Source organism: Petromyzon marinus, chromosome 46 (assembly GCF_048934315.1).
Source record: "Petromyzon marinus isolate PM22_M1 ecotype Great Lakes invasive population chromosome 46, UKy_Petmar_22M1.pri1.0, whole genome shotgun sequence".
Classification (NCBI taxonomy): Eukaryota; Metazoa; Chordata; class Hyperoartia; order Petromyzontiformes; family Petromyzontidae; genus Petromyzon; species Petromyzon marinus.
Genome location: NC_133712.1, coordinates 12,854,189 through 12,870,492, shown reverse-complemented (window position 1 = coordinate 12,870,492; position 16,304 = coordinate 12,854,189). Strand labels below are relative to the sequence as shown.

General features: G+C 43.9%; 1 protein-coding gene across 1 annotated transcript; it reads left to right on the top strand.

The window, feature by feature from the left end:
- The first annotated feature begins 5,803 nt into the window (after window positions 1-5,803).
- On the top strand, window positions 5,804-14,868 carry LOC116952223 (metalloproteinase inhibitor 4-like). The gene is made up of 5 exons (XM_032971384.2): window positions 5,804-6,332; window positions 7,947-8,032; window positions 8,798-8,906; window positions 9,568-9,692; window positions 11,405-14,868. Exons 1-5 carry the CDS (start codon window positions 6,188-6,190, stop codon window positions 11,678-11,680), a joined length of 741 nt encoding a protein of 246 aa, XP_032827275.1. The 5' UTR covers window positions 5,804-6,187; the 3' UTR covers window positions 11,681-14,868.
- Window positions 14,869-16,304: the final 1,436 nt, after the last annotated feature.

Sequence of the window (16,304 nt, the reverse complement as noted above, 5' to 3'; positions counted from 1 at the left end):
TCTATACAAAGTTACCTATATAGCCTCTTGTTATAGCAGCCCTATTCCTCCTCCACCCGACAGAGTAAAAATATATCTATACAAAATTACCTATATAGCCTCTTATTATAGCAGCCCTATTCCTCCTCCACCCGACAGAGTAAAAAAATATCTATACAAAGTTACCTATATAGCCTCTTGTTATAGCAGCCCTATTCCTCCTTCACCCGACAGAGTAAATATATATACAAAGTTACCTATATAGCCTCTTGTTATAGCAGCCCTATTCCTCCTCCACCCGACAGAGTAAATATATCTATACAAAGTTACCTATACAGCCTCTTGTTATAGCAGCCCTATTCCTCCTCCACCCGACAGAGTAAAATATATCTATACAAAGTTACCTATATAGCCTCTTGTTATAGCAGCCCTATTCCTCCTCCACCCGACAAAGTAAATATATCTATACAAAGTTACCTATATAGCCTCTTGTTATAGCAGCCCTATTCCTCCTCCACCCGACAGAGTAAAAATATATCTATACAAAGTTACCTATACAGCCTCTTGTTATAGCAGCCCTTTTCCTCCTCCACCCGACAGAGTAAATATATCTATACAAAATTACCTATATAGCCTCTTGTTACAGCAGCCCTATTCCTTATTCACCCGACAGAGTAAATATATCTATACAAAATTACCTATATAGCCTCTTGTTACAGCAGCCCTATTCCTTATTCACCCGACAGAGTAAATATATCTATACAAAGTTACCTATATAGCCTCTTGTTACAGCAGCCCTATTCCTTATTCACCCGACAGAGTAAAAATATATCAATACAAAATTACCTATATAGCCTCTTATTATAGCAGCCCTATTCCTCCTCCACCCGACAGAGTAAAAATATATCTATACAAAGTTTCCTATATAGCCTCTTGTTATAGCAGCCCTATTCCTCCTCCACCCGACAGAGTAAAAATATATCTATACAAAGTTACCTATATAGCCTCTTGTTATAGCAGCCCTATTCCTCCTCCACCCGACAGAGTAAAATATATCTATACAAAATTACCTATATAGCCTCTTATTATAGCAGCCCTATTCCTCCTCCACCCGACAGAGTAAAAAAATATCTATACAAAGTTACCTATATAGCCTCTTGTTATAGCAACCCTATTCCTCCTTCACCCGACAGAGTAAATATATATACAAAGTTACCTATATAGCCTCTTGTTATAGCAGCCCTATTCCTCCTCCACCCGACAGAGTAAATATATCTATACAAAGTTACCTATACAGCCTCTTGTTATAGCAGCCCTATTCCTCCTCCACCCGACAGAGTAAAAATATATCTATACAAAGTTACCTATATAGCCTCTTGTTATAGCAGCCCTATTCCTCCTCCACCCGACAGAGTAAATATATATCTATACAAAGTTACCTATATAGCCTCTTGTTATAGCAGCCCTATTCCTCCTCCACCCGACAGAGTAAAATATATCTGTACAAAGTTACCTATATAGCCTCTTGTTATAGCAGCCCTATTCCTCCTCCACCCGACAGAGTAAATATATCTATACAAAGTTACCAATATAGCCTCTTGTTATAGCAGCCCTATTCCTCCTCCACCCGACAGAGTAAAAATATATCTATACAAAGTTACCTATATAGCCTCTTGTTATAGCAGCCCTATTCCTCCTCCACCCGATAGAGTAAATATATCTATACAAAGTTACCTATATAGCCTCTTGTTATAGCAGCCCTATTCCTCCTCCACCCGACAGAGTAAAAATATATCTATACAAAGTTACCTATATAGCCTCTTGTTATAGCAGCCCTATTCCTCCTCCACCCGACAGAGTAAAAATATATCTATACAAAATTACCTATATAGCCTCTTATTATAGCAGCCCTATTCCTCCTCCACCCGACAGAGTAAAAAAATATCTATACAAAGTTACCTATATAGCCTCTTGTTATAGCAGCCCTATTCCTCCTTCACCCGACAGAGTAAATATATATACAAAGTTACCTATATAGCCTCTTGTTATAGCAGCCCTATTCCTCCTCCACCCGACAGAGTAAATATATCTATACAAAGTTACCTATACAGCCTCTTGTTATAGCAGCCCTATTCCTCCTCCACCCGATAGAGTAAAAATATATCTATACAAAGTTTCCTATATAGCCTCTTGTTATAGCAGCCCTATTCCTCCTCCACCCGACAGATTAAATATATCTATACAAAATTACCTATATAGCCTCTTGTTACAGCAGCCCTATTCCTTATTCACCCGACAGAGTAAATATATCTATACAAAATTACCTATATAGCCTCTTGTTACAGCAGCCCTATTCCTTATTCACCCGACAGAGTAAATATATCTATACAAAGTTACCTATATAGCCTCTTGTTACAGCAGCCCTATTCCTTATTCACCCGACAGAGTAAAAATATATCTATACAAAATTACCTATATAGCCTCTTGTTACAGCAGCCCTATTCCTTATTCACCCGACAGAGTAAATATATCTATACAAAATTACCTATATAGCCTCTTGTTATAGCAGCCCTATTCCTCCTCCACCCGACAGAGTAAATATATCTATACAAAATTATCTATATAGCCTCTTATTATAGCAGCCCTATTCCTCCTCCACCCGACAGAGTAAAACTATATCTATACAAAGTTACCTATATAGCCTCTTGTTATAGCAGCCCTATTCCTCCTCCACCCGACAGAGTAAATATATATACAAAGTTACCTATATAGCCTCTTGTTATAGCAGCCCTATTCCTCCTCCACCCGACAGAGTCAATATATCTATACAAAGTTACCTATATAGCCTCTTGTTATAGCAGCCCTATTCCTCCTCCACCCGACAGAGTCAATATATCTATACAAAGTTACCTATATAGCCTCTTGTTATATAGCAGCCCTATTCCTCCTGCACTCGACAGAGTAAATATCTATACAAAGTTACCTATATAGCCTCTTGTTATAGCAGCCCTATTCCTCCTCCACCCGACAGAGTAAATATCTATACAAAGTTACCTATATAGCCTCTTGTTATAGCAGCCCTATTCCTCCTCCACCCGACAGAGTAAAAATATATCTATACAAAGTTACCTATATAGCCTCTTGTTATAGCAGCCCTATTCCTCCTCCACCCGACAGAGTAAATATATCTATACAAAGTTACCTATATAGCCTCTTATTACAGCAGCCATATTCCTCCTCCACCCGACAGAGTAAATATATCTATACAAAATTACCTATATAGCCTCTTGTTATAGCAGCCCTATTCCTCCTCCACCCGACAGAGTAAATATATCTATACAAAGTTACCTGTATAGCCTCTTGTTACAGCAGCCCTATTCCTCCTCCACCCGACAGAGTAAATATATATCTATACAACGTTACCTATATAGCCTCTTGTTATAGCAGCCCTATTCCTCCTTCACCCGACAGAGTAAATATATATCTATACAACGTTACCTATATAGCCTCTTGTTATAGCAGCCCTATTCCTCCTTCACCCGACAGAGTAAATATATATCTATACAACGTTACCTATATAGCCTCTTGTTATAGCAGCCCTATTCCTCCTTCACCCGACAGAGTAAATATATATCTATACAACGTTACCTATATAGCCTCTTGTTATAGCAGCCCTTTTGCCCACTTCAGCAATTGTTTCTTGCTGTGGTTGTCCCACCTGATGACGGACGCTTGTGTTGCGCCCGAAACGTCGTGATTTATTTTATTTTAAACCTACGTGACTTTACCGAAAGAACAAAAAAATATATATACAAAGTTGTCACGTTAACAAAATAAGGGGCAATTTGTGACTACTTTCAAGCATTTACACCGGGAGTGATGGAGAACAAATTTCACGTTTAAAATTCCAGCAAACTTGCCCGCTGACGCTGGTTTCAGCTTTGATTCAGGTTCACGTGCATGGGTGAATTATTCAATTCGCATGATCGTCAGAGACGGCGGTGGCTTTGGGGGGGCTTCGTCCAGCAGTGGATTGATCACGGCTGCTGATGCTAATGAGAGGATAAGGCAGCAGAGGGGATGGCTGGCACTGGTGGTGGGGGTCCCCTTGGCTAGATTGTTAAATGACAGGGCAATAACATGGTTGAGATGTAATGCAACGGAATAACACTTTGAATTAAATTTTGATTTAAAGCTTTCGTGACTGCAGTAATTCATATTCTTAGCTCTTTCGGTAAAGTCACGTTGAAGGGAAGCAATAAAATATATAAATAAAAAATCTATTTTATTGTTTCCCTTCAACGTGACTTTACCGAAAGAGCTAAGGATATAACACTTTGAATTGTTGAGACATTTCATCCTTGATCGATCCACTGCTGGATGAAGGCCGATATAATCATCCACCCAGCACCTGTATTTATATACATTATTACGAGTTTAACTGTCCCTCGATTAATCAATTAAAAATTAGTCTTACGCTCACGACAAGCGTACATAACCGTCGCAGTGAGAATTATGTTTTTTTGTAATAGCGGCATTGAAGACAATGGCTCGAATAGGACCGTAACAATCGCTGTAACAACACAACGCAACACGAGGCGGTGACGTCGATCATTAACGGAATCGTCACCAACAAATCACTATTCAAACAACGCAATCGATACTCGCCCGTCGGGTTGATTGGCAAATTAAACGATTCGATTCGGCCAAGCCTCCCAATCCCGTCGGGGCAGGAATCGATTCATTGCGAGGGTTGTTATTCGGTAACCGCAAAAGGGAAAAACCGGTAAAAACCGGCCGTAACCGGTAAAATTTTAAAACCGGTTCAAATCTGTGAAACCGGTCAAAAAAACCCGGTAAAAATCTGTACAATCGGTTAAACCCGGTAAAAACCACTTGAACCCGCTAAAACCGGTTAACGATTTGCCCCTCTTATTTTTTTAAATAAATCATTGCAAAAAATGTTTACGAAGAAAACGTAAAGAGCGCGGTGCAATGGTTCGCACGGTGGACAAACGCCATCCATGTGTTGATCTCCTGGGGAAACTTCATCAAGTGTTTTTTGTGTTCATAATGAAGGTTTTTGGGTTCGATCGCGTTATTTATAAATGTGTCGTAACCCTCCACCACCCGACACGGCCAATCAGCAAAAAAAGTGTCACGTTGACAAAAGACAAATAATTCACTACTTTAGCCCACCGGTGTGTTGAAGAGTGAATCCACAACATTTACAGTTTGAGTACGACTGTAAATGTGGATTCACTCTTCAACACACCGGTTGGCTAAAGTAGTGAATTATTTGTCTTTTGTCAACGTGACACTTTTGTTTTGCTGATTGGCCGTGTCGGGTGGTGGAGAGTTACAACACATTTATAAATAACGCGATCTAACCCAAAAACATTTATTATGAATAATATTGGTCGCGAAAGCCTACGTGTTAAACTGCTTTTTGTGTGTGTGTTTTTAACCCCACCGACCTCTGCCCACCCAGCAATGTAAATGGTTTAGTCGCCCCGACGGGAACAGCTGCGGATACTCACGCCTCTTTCGTGAACGCAAAGGGGCCGGTGTGGAAGAGTAGGCCAAAAGTACCGTCTATAGGGGGCGGCTCAATAGCGGTCTCTAGAGAGAGAGAGAGTGGCGGGAGTTTCAGTTTCTGTGCTGCACGTTCGATGGCCCGTAGCGGCATCTGAAACAATTGTGCAAGGCTCTTACATTCCCATCCTCCCCCCTCTTGTCCACTTGGCAGACAAAGATCCCCCGTGTAGCCTTAACAGGCCGTTAGGGGCAAGTGCCATTAGCGGACTGGCACCTATGAAGGCCGGCACGGCACACGTGGCCAGCAGCACCACGCCCAGCCGCCTTTGTCTCCCCAGTGGCGATGTTTGCACACCGCGCCCAGGTCACTCATTTGAGGCTGAGTCGATCTAGGGAAGGCAGAGGACCGGTTCAGACAATCGCCACTGATGGTGGCCGTGAACACCACCGCTCACCACTTGGCAGTAGCATCGCCATCAGCAAGCAGCAGCAGTAACGGCATCACCTCGACCCTGGATTAAATTCGCCACTCTGTGGCCACAGCGCCCTCTAGCGCCGGCCGCATTGAACTACAGCTCTCCCGGTTCCTGTGCCCGAGACCCGTTATTTGTCTGGCTGCGCAGGGGAAGAAAGAGAAGTCTGGATCGTGAAGCTACATCCTTCGTCAGCGATGTCAGCCCCCGGCGGAGGGATGCGCCTGGTCCTGTGGGGCCTCCTCGTGTTCATCATGGCCAACGCGCTGGGCCCCAGGGCCGTGCAGGGCTGCTCCTGTGCTCCGTCGCACCCGCAGCAGGCGTTCTGTGCAGCGCACCTGGGTGAGAGAGGATCAACATCATCGTCGTCGTCGTTATCAGCAGTATCAGCAGCAGCAGCAGTATCATCAGCAGCAGTATCATCAGCAGCGGCAGCTTCAGCGGTCGTATAATAATCTTCATCAGTGGTAGCTAGCATCATCAGCGTCATCAGCAACATCAGCAGCTTCATCATTATCAGCAGCTTCAGCAGTGGCATCTGCAGTAGCATCTTCAGCAGTAGCTTCATCATCAACAGCAGCTTCCTCATCAGCAGCAGTATCCGCAGCAGCAGTACTAGCAGCATCAGCAGCAGTAGCGTCAACACCATTAGCAGCAATAGCATCAGCAGCTTCATTAGCATAATTAAATCATCAGCAGTAGCATCCTCATCAGCAGCAACATAATAATCATGAGTAGCAATAGTAGCAGCATTAGCATAATCAGCAGCAGCAACACCGTCATGATCAAATACGTATCAATACCATCAGCAACAGCATTCTAATCTACAACACTATAACCAACATCATCACCAACACCAATAACCTCCCTTAATGGACAACATCATCAACCCAGACATCATCATCAGCAGCATAACTCCCATCATCACCAACACCATATTCTCTTTATCAACATCACCATTAACCATCAACTATAACCGATGGGAATTTAGGGGCAGGAATCGGAGGCAGGAGGTTGGGGATGATGCGGACATGTGATGGTGGAATCTCGTGTTATAGTCCGTCTGGACTCTGCAGTGACTGTTTCCACCGTCGATTACTCAACTAAATGAACGCAATGCATTAATTGTGTTGTGTGATTGTGTAAAGATTCCTCCTACGGGTTATGTATAGACTAATGCATACGTGAATGTGTGGCATTAGATATTTACAGATAATGGAACACACTCGTTTTCGTTTAGTATTCCCATACATCGTTTTGTGCATATTGTAAGCATAGAGTAAGTCAATTACAGATCAACTGGCGTTTATATATTAAGAATATAAGACGTGCATATGTCGTTATTTCACTATCCATCATCCCAACACAGCTGCCATCACTATCGCCCATTGTCAACAGCGCCTGCGTCATCAACATTGTCGTCATCACTATCATCTTCATCATCAGCTCTATCGTCGTCGTTGCCTATATCATCATCATGGCATCTATTCTCATTGTCATAATCATCACTTTTTCATCATTATCATTATCTTTACCAATAGAATTATCATCATCACATTCATATCACCTTATCACAATTATTAGTCGTCATATCAATCGCCGTAATCACAATTTGCGTTTGAATTACCATTTTTACACGTTCTAAGAATATCCACAAAAGCCCAAAGTGTTTTAAGTATGTATAGCCCCGAACCAGTGGTGTAAATTCCTCATTATGATGGCAGGGCACGCCCACACAATACATCCCCTACATTGTGTGCAAGAGTTACGCATCTCTGCTAGCAAGATACAGAATACTCGGAGTGTATTACATAGTATATCGATTCACAGCTTTGGTATCTATGCTAATTGTATGCACTGACTTGCTGTGTGACATGTACTGTGTGACGTACACCTACTGATGTGTACTGTGAGACACCGACTCCGTGCTGCGTGCCACGCGCTGTGTGTATGCAGTTACACGTGCCAGGGTGGTGGGTGAGGCGGTGGTGGCCGGCCCAGAGGGATCGGCGAGCACCCAGTACGAAATATCCCTGCTCCAGGTACCGCAACCTAGAGGAGGCTTGCAGTGGACACGAGGCCACGATGCGTTCCACATAAACACGTGGCTTTTCGTAGCCAGTGCCACGAGTCCGTATTTGTTTTTTTTTGGGTTACGCCTCATGGTTGTATTTTTATGCCAAATGGTCGTAGTTTTATGCCAAAATTATTGCCATTAACCCTCCACCAACCGACAACATGATCAAGTTTACAGACATATTATAGGTGCTTATGTGTTCATCGATTTTGACCGATCAAGCTCCGCACCTCACTGGTGGCTTAATGACAATAATTTTGGCATAAAACTACCACGTAGCCTAACCCAAAAACAGACATGGATCATGTGTTCTATCATTTATTGCGGTATAACACGTAGGCTTTCGCGACCAATATTATCCATAATGAGCCTGATTGTAATTACCAGCAAAAAGTCGTACTCGAACTACAAATGTTGTGGGTTTACTCTCCAACGCACCGGTGTGCTGAACTAGTAACGAATTGGCATGTTTTGTTTACGTGACAAACCTTACTAATTGGCTGTATCGGGTGGTGGCGGGTTTAACGACACAACATTTATATATTCACGCGATCTAACCCCCCCCCCCAAAAAAAAAAACCCTGGATCGTGGATTTATTGCGATGCGCCGTAGCCGCTGACATCGGTCGATCAATAAAAACACAAATCGCTACGATTATTATTATTATGAAGTGATATTGGGACCCCACGGCCTCCACCAACCCCGGCTTCGACCTCCCCACTCATGCAGGTGTTCAAAGGCCCAGGAGTGCCGGGCGACGCCACGCACCTTTACACGAACCGCGAGGGCTACCTGTGTGGCGCAAAGCTCAAGACGGACACTGAGTACCTGCTGGCAGGTTAGTCCTCTGCAATTACGCGAGTTCCAGTTGTAGTAATACTAATAATACTAAATAATACCCATTATTTAAAGCAACCGCAACAACCAGCGCAGTGAAGTGTGGTTAAACAACCCCCCACATCCGACAGTGCGGTGGAGGCTTTCAATTGGCATGAAAAGGGATGCAGTCGTTTCTTTATGATTATTATTTAAGGTTAAGGTTTCGGACTAATGGTTAGGGCTAGAGTTTTCACTCGTGCTGGCTAACAGGCTAAACGGGATATTCCGTGTAACAAATAAACATTGAATTGAATAATGCTAGGGTAAGGCTTAGAGCTAAAAGTTAGCTATTAAGGCTAGGCGTAGGTTTATGGCTTTGCTATTCTTAAAGTTAGGGTTACATTCAGAACTGGGGTCATGATTATTGGTTAGGATTATAATTAGGACTAACGCTGGCTTAGGCATAGCGTTAGAGCTCGGGTTATATTTATATCTAGGCTAGGGTTGGGGCTAATGCCAAGCCATCCCACTCTGGCAACCTCTGCATAACCCTGCGCCCTCCTCCTTGGCCTCCACTATTTGCGAACCCAGAATCAGAATCGGAAACCCGCGACCACCCTGCTCATGTTGCCCGCATCTCAAGCCCCTCCCCCCACCCCTGGTTGTTCCACCCTCCACAGCGCGCCGAGTCGAGGATAGGCTGCGAATCTCCCTGTGCGACCTCGCCAAGCCTTGGGCGAGCGTGAGCGCTGCTCAGGCAGAGAACCTGGCCGGGGAGTATGGGCGCGGCTGCGGTGTCTGCTCGGTACGGGCACGGCACGAGACGCGCGCATTCACGACGCTGGCTTCACCTTCACAAAACTGTCCCCAAGACTCAATCGCAAGAGTTTCCTGCTTTGGCATGTTTAGCTGATTTTTCTTTTTACACTTTTCCTGTCGCTTATATTTCAGTTCTGCTATAAGCGTCACTTTATAAGATGGATACATTTCCATTTGGAACGGCCATGGAAGATAACTTTCTATGAAATCGAATTAATGGCTCTCTTTATCCACATGAGTTGCACTTTTCACATGACTATAAAACTATCAAAACAGTTCTAAACATTCTCAGAACTGACAATCATTTAAAATATATAATTTTAAATGCAGTATTTTTGTTGTTTAGGCATTGATTAATGGAATTGTATTCCATCTTTTCATATGGAGGCAATATGTTTAGGAGCTAAATGGCAATGTTGAGGTCTCATAGCCACGAGAGGGCCTCAGCAGAGCGTTTGTGTAGTTTTGCTATTCCAGTGACTGGGGTGAGAACATCAAAGCTCATTACACTGGAAAACCCAGTTTAATCACAGGTGACTAAAATCTGTGAGAATCACATAAAAATGTAGAAACGAAAAATAACAAAAAATGCTATGAATTTCGATTTAAAGCTTTCGTGACTGCAGGGATTCATATTCTTGGTTCTTTCGGTAAAGTCACGTAGAAGGCAAATAAAAATAAAATAATAAAAACAGTAAAATTATCAAGAATTTTCTTGCTGTGGTTTTCACACCTGATGATGATTGCTTGTGTTGCAATCGAAACGTCGTGAGAATAGTATTGTGTTTATTTTTATTATTATTATTTTATTTCCCTTCTACGTGACTTTACCGAAAGAACCAAGAATATAAAAAAATGCTATATTATCAGCCAAAGCAGGCAACACACCCGAGAAAAGGGTCTACTGCAGAGATGTAACGATGACACCAGCTCATATATACAGGTGCTTGATGGATTGTTACATCGCAAGACCCGTGAGAGACAGCAACTGCTTTGGAGAGGCCTTTAACCAGCAGTGGAGAGATCAAGGCCGATGATGGTATTTTTGGGTTATGCAAACTCAAGTGCTCCGACACGGCATTATCCCTCTGAGCCTCCCGGCCACTTCAGCTGCATTACGTTTTAAATTCTTCTTAATCTCAGAGAACGCAGCGAGGTGGTTGCTAGGTCAGAGCACTGAGCCAGCGCCGCTGACAAGCCTTGGCTTAAATCCTTTTTTTTATAGCCACCCGTGGATTAACCGCAACGTCAAGAGGAGCAAACGTCAATGGTCTCAGCCCACTCTCTCTCTCTCCATTGACTGCAAAAATAAATCATGGGTTGAATTTGGGATCGCAACATAATTCGGCAAAATTCCAGCTCTGACAATTATAAATATCGGTTTGACTGCCATGCAATGAATCTTTCTATCCTGGGTTGTTTCTACGTTTTTGGGCTGCCCTTTGATCAATTTGGCCCGTTTTCAAGTCCCTAACAGCAACACGACTTTACACTAAAATGTTGTTTGCATTGAATCATCATTACAAGATTATGATGATGGTGATACGGACGGACTGACAGAACTGATGAACGGATGAACCGATAAGAACGATCTTAACGCATGAACGCCTTCAACCTCATTTGTAAAGAGTTAAAACCACCTTTATTGGTCCCGTGTCCGACTCTCTCCCTCTCTCTCTCTCCACGCACTGCGCTCAGATCAAACTCTGCTACGCGAGCGAGTGTGACCGCTCGGTTCCGGGCGAGTGCACCGGCTCCTACCACGACATGTTCGGGCTGGACGGGCGCCGCCTGTCCGAGGAGCATGCGTGCCTGCAGACCGAACCACGTCCCGGTCCCAGCCCCGGTCCTGGCACCTGCCAATGGGTGCAGGGCCGCTTGCCCAACAACACCGTCGCCGTTGTCGTCACCACCAGCACCGCGGAGGCCACGGATCACGTTCCGGCGACTTGGGATAATTCGGCGGGGCAGTAAACACCTGGTCGCATATACAGCCTGCCGCGCATACCAGTGTTACCACCGCAGTAGTATTATAGACTTGCCAACGCTACTGATCTTAATATTATAACACGCATTGATGTGCTCTGCTCACGACAGCAGGGAGGCACGGCTCCCATCATGCCGTGCAAGGCCATGAGATCACCACACCGCATGTCCAGACCACCGACCTGAACAGAGCTAAACGTTTGGCTGTATTATGGACAAGGCTGAGAGCATTGTACGTGCAATCTGGTGAGCACATGCATGCCAAGGCAGGATGGGAGACGTGACTTCATGCTATTGTGAGCAGCACACCTTTGTGGGTGTTTTCTTCTGTTGACAGCCTGCACGCATTATTTCTGTTTGGATGGATTTTCTCATTATTTACAAAATGTGTTGGATTTGAACTCCCGATTTAACCAGCAGGCTGCTGATTTTTAAACTCTTTTAACCACATGGACGCTGGGAAAAGTAGGCCAAACACCCTCTAGAGTATCTCTCAAGCTGCCACGTATGGAGGCCCTTCTGCCGGCAGTGGTGTCAGCAAGTGAGGTTCAAGGCTGCACCTTTACGGTTCAATTATTTTAAAAGCTTATGACACTGCTGCTGTATAAAAAATGTTTGGAAAAATAATAAATTCTCGATGCGATTTTAGCTTTGAAGATCGGTTGTGCAGGATCGAGGGATTACAAATCAGCAGCTTTACCACTTAAATCCGTGGTGTTGGCAAGTAAAGTATGTATTGGGTGAACCCAAACGATGGCATCGTTATTTATTTAACTAGGGAAAATGCTGAAACGTAGAAAGTTGCCTGTCATTGACTTAAAGCTTTCGTGACTGCAGGAACTAATATTCTTTGGGTCTTTCAGTGAAGTCACGTAGATAGGTTCAAAGAAAATAAAACAAACTACGTTTCGATCGAAACACAAGCGTTCGTCATCATCTTCATCATCTTCCTGATGACGAATGCTTCCGTTGGGATCGAAACGTCGGTAGTTTTTTGTTATTTTCCTTGAACCTATCTACGCGACTTTACCGAAAGACCCCAAGAAAATTGCCTGTCATTGTTTAGTTTTCGCGTGGCGTTAATTATTGAGACTGCAGACTAAGCTGTGTGCGTTGGAAGGAAGCCTTTTTGGGCCGCTACGTTTGCGTTGAAGACGTGAGGTCTTCGTGGCATTGCTTCAGCCTGACACGTCCCAGCTGATGGCCCGCTCTCTCGCGTTGCACAACCACGCCGATTCGTGGATGACCTCGATCCCAACAAATTTACCTTTGGCCACACCCTTCGGATTTTCATCCGCGTCCAGTCGCGAGTGAAACTTTTCCACGCGTCCCACGGAAAAAAAAAACCCATTTTCACTCCGACCACTACTTGCGATACGTACAGGCGTTGCTTAATTTCTCACTCGACATTTTCCGGAACGCTAATCGGCTGGCTTGGGTGTAGGGATTATCGGCATAAGGCAATACCGCTCGGGTAAAAGGTACACCTATCAATATTATATTATTATGCCCTATATTCATTTAACGATATGGGCAGGTTTAGAACCAAATGAGGAGACATGGATGTGACGCACCAAAATAATTCTCGGAGCAATGTTCCGGCTGACATTAAGCACTGCATACGATACTTATAAAATAGAAATGTTTAACTCTTACAAAACATTATTTATCATACGTACTAAGGTTGTTAAGGGTCATTGTCACCATTTTTTTAATGCCTATAAAATAGCCACTCAAGTGTTTGTTCACAGTGGATGACTGCTTGGCATTGTCACAATCCCTCGAAAAGTACCGATGCCAAAGGACTTGCAGAGGGCAGTACAGCCTGAGAAACGTCACTCTTCCCAAGCGCTCGCACGAAAATGCCTTTGTCGATATATAATCTCACGTTCATATTCGAATGCGGATTTGAATGCGGAGATATGTGTATTTAAATCAAGAGGGCAGAGGCCTGCTCTGGCAACACTGCTGGCGAGGTTGGTGGGTGGATGTCAAACTCAACCATAAACCAACACTGCCACAACCCTCACCGTGACCCTTCACCCTGCCGTGTTTAAAAACACCGCCGCGGCAACATTCACATATACCATCACCACTTATAAACTAAACTCCACGATGCACATCTAAAACGTCACTAGTCACCTCTTACATTTCTTTCGACTTTCACATCCAGTTCTATGGCAATTCCGCGAGCACCTCCGCCTCCCCAAAACCATTTCCGATCGTGCCGAGGTCGCTGGTAGGTGAAAATAAAACGACTCTAACACGCTGGGCAAGAAGTCTTTAGGTTTACGTTCTCAGGAATATGATTTTGTCCAAATTTGAAGCACGTCTGTAGCCGATGTTGTCACTTCTGTCGATGGTCGTCGTCGTATGAGCTGTGCGATTGCGCTTACTTAACGCGTCGATATGTTTGGCGTAAAAAAAAACCGAGGGTTTACTAAACGGGGCACGGAGTAATTTTACTAAGGGCGCTGCGGTGGCGAGATGTTAACTCTCTCGCCTGGTTTACAGGAGATCGTGGGTTGGATCCCGACCCTGACGCCTGTTGTATATTTGGAGTTTGCATCTTTTCCCCATTTAGAAACATGCGTTTAGAGTATTTGACTGATATAAATTTCCACGTGATAAGCCACTTCGTTGAGCTATCATGTGGCCAGGTCGCTTCTAAAAAAAGAGCTACAGAGCTCCGTGGGCCTTATCACCGAATAGTTGTCGGATCACTGGTGGCATATACAACCAGAAGACACACAGCAAGGTTGCTAAAATATTTTCTGTGTCAAGACTGGAGCAGGCGGCTCGTGATTGGCAAACTACAGCCAGGGTAAGAGGAACGGTGGACGCGGTTGTACCGGGTGCGGAAATTCTCCTATTGCCGACATGGACAGACGCGGCTGAAATTAAGCCCCTGGGTGTAACATTCAAGAGATGTATAAGCACTTGCGGTCAAACGCCATTCAATTTCAAACAGCACTTTAAACTGGACCTCATATGGGAGGCAACTTGTACGCGCGCAACATTAGTTTCCATAGTGCAATTTAAATGCCGCTTTAGATTTCAAGTAGCGAATAAGCATGCAGTGTTACGGTTTTCATCGTAGGGCATTTAAATGGTAACTCTGGATCATAGCAGGCTTGCACATAATAAAGGCCACTACTGTATGTTGTGCCAGTGTTGCCGAGATTCTCGTTTGATCTTCTTGATGAGCCTACACTGCATCACACGAGCACACTCGAGGGAAGTGCCTAATGAATGTTTAAAAATGTTTGCGATTTAATACGTACTATATATTCCTGTAGGGTGCGTAGTGGGTAGGCCACTTGCACTATCAACCTGGCCAGTCAAGTTTCACCCTTGGCCACGCTCTCTATCATCAGTGGCAACATCTGAAGGAGCCCTCCAAGCACTCATTTAAGAACCCACGTGGACCAGTAAAGTACGGTCAAGCAATCCCCATGGTTGAATCATTAATACGAAAATCCTCAAGAGAGGACATTCATGGTTTAAGCCTATTCTGCCCTCGACCAGTTAAGACGTTGAATGACAGGTTGGTTCCTGGCGAGTGCTGCAAAGGTCTGCACACTAAAGGTCATCTCTATTCCGAAGTCACGGGTAGACGGAAACAATTGCAACATACCCTCGGCTAGACTTACAAGCCCAGGCCTCTACACACCACCACAAGCCGGCTTTGTATAAACACAAACCAGCCACGACAGGCAGGTTCAGGCAAGAGCAAGAACACACACAGCTACAAGTGAAATATATTGTCAACCAAAATCTTTCTTCACATCTGTCCTTGCAAAAGAATCCGGTATTTGCAAACCATCCCAGCCAGCGGCGGGGAGGCGGTGATGCTGTGGGCATCACGTGGCACAGTATTCAGTGCGGTTTCTGGCTCACCGCCACTTGTCCAGTTGAAAGCAGAATTTGGTACCACGGGTGGTAGAAAACATGAGCACTAGTTTCTGTATATGGATAATGAAAATGTGATGCAAGTGTAGCCCTGCAATTTCACTCACACCACTGTTGGCAGTGTATTTTGGCCTACTCTTCCACACTGGCCTGATGTTTTAGAAAAGGTGGGATACTCAACTGGACTGACTGGATTAACCTTTTATACTGCTGGGGAGACAAAGGCAGGATTTAAGAAACGTGCTAAGTTTCAACTGCAGTGCTTTTGGATTGAATCGAACTGGCGAGTTCTAAATTATCCATTGTGATAATTGACACATAGCAGAAAATCATGTGATAATATACTTATGAAGGTCACTGCACACTTAACTTTTACTGGCAATGTAAAGATATTGGTACAACTAAAATTTTCCATCTCATGTAGTACTAACATGTACAATATTTGATCTGGACCGATGAACTACATTGCATACTAGAGATGAGTTTCGTATTGACATTTCAAATCTGAATCATTTCCATTGACTTGTTTAAAATGTCTTGGTATAAATCATCTACGTCACCCAATGCAAAACCACCTTTGGCAGGAAACGCATTGAGGTGACGTCATGTTTTTGGATCGGTCTAAAACAAAACATGAGGATCGTTTGTGAAGTATCCAGAGCTGGAGTTTCAGAATAAATAAAAATGTAAAATCTACCGC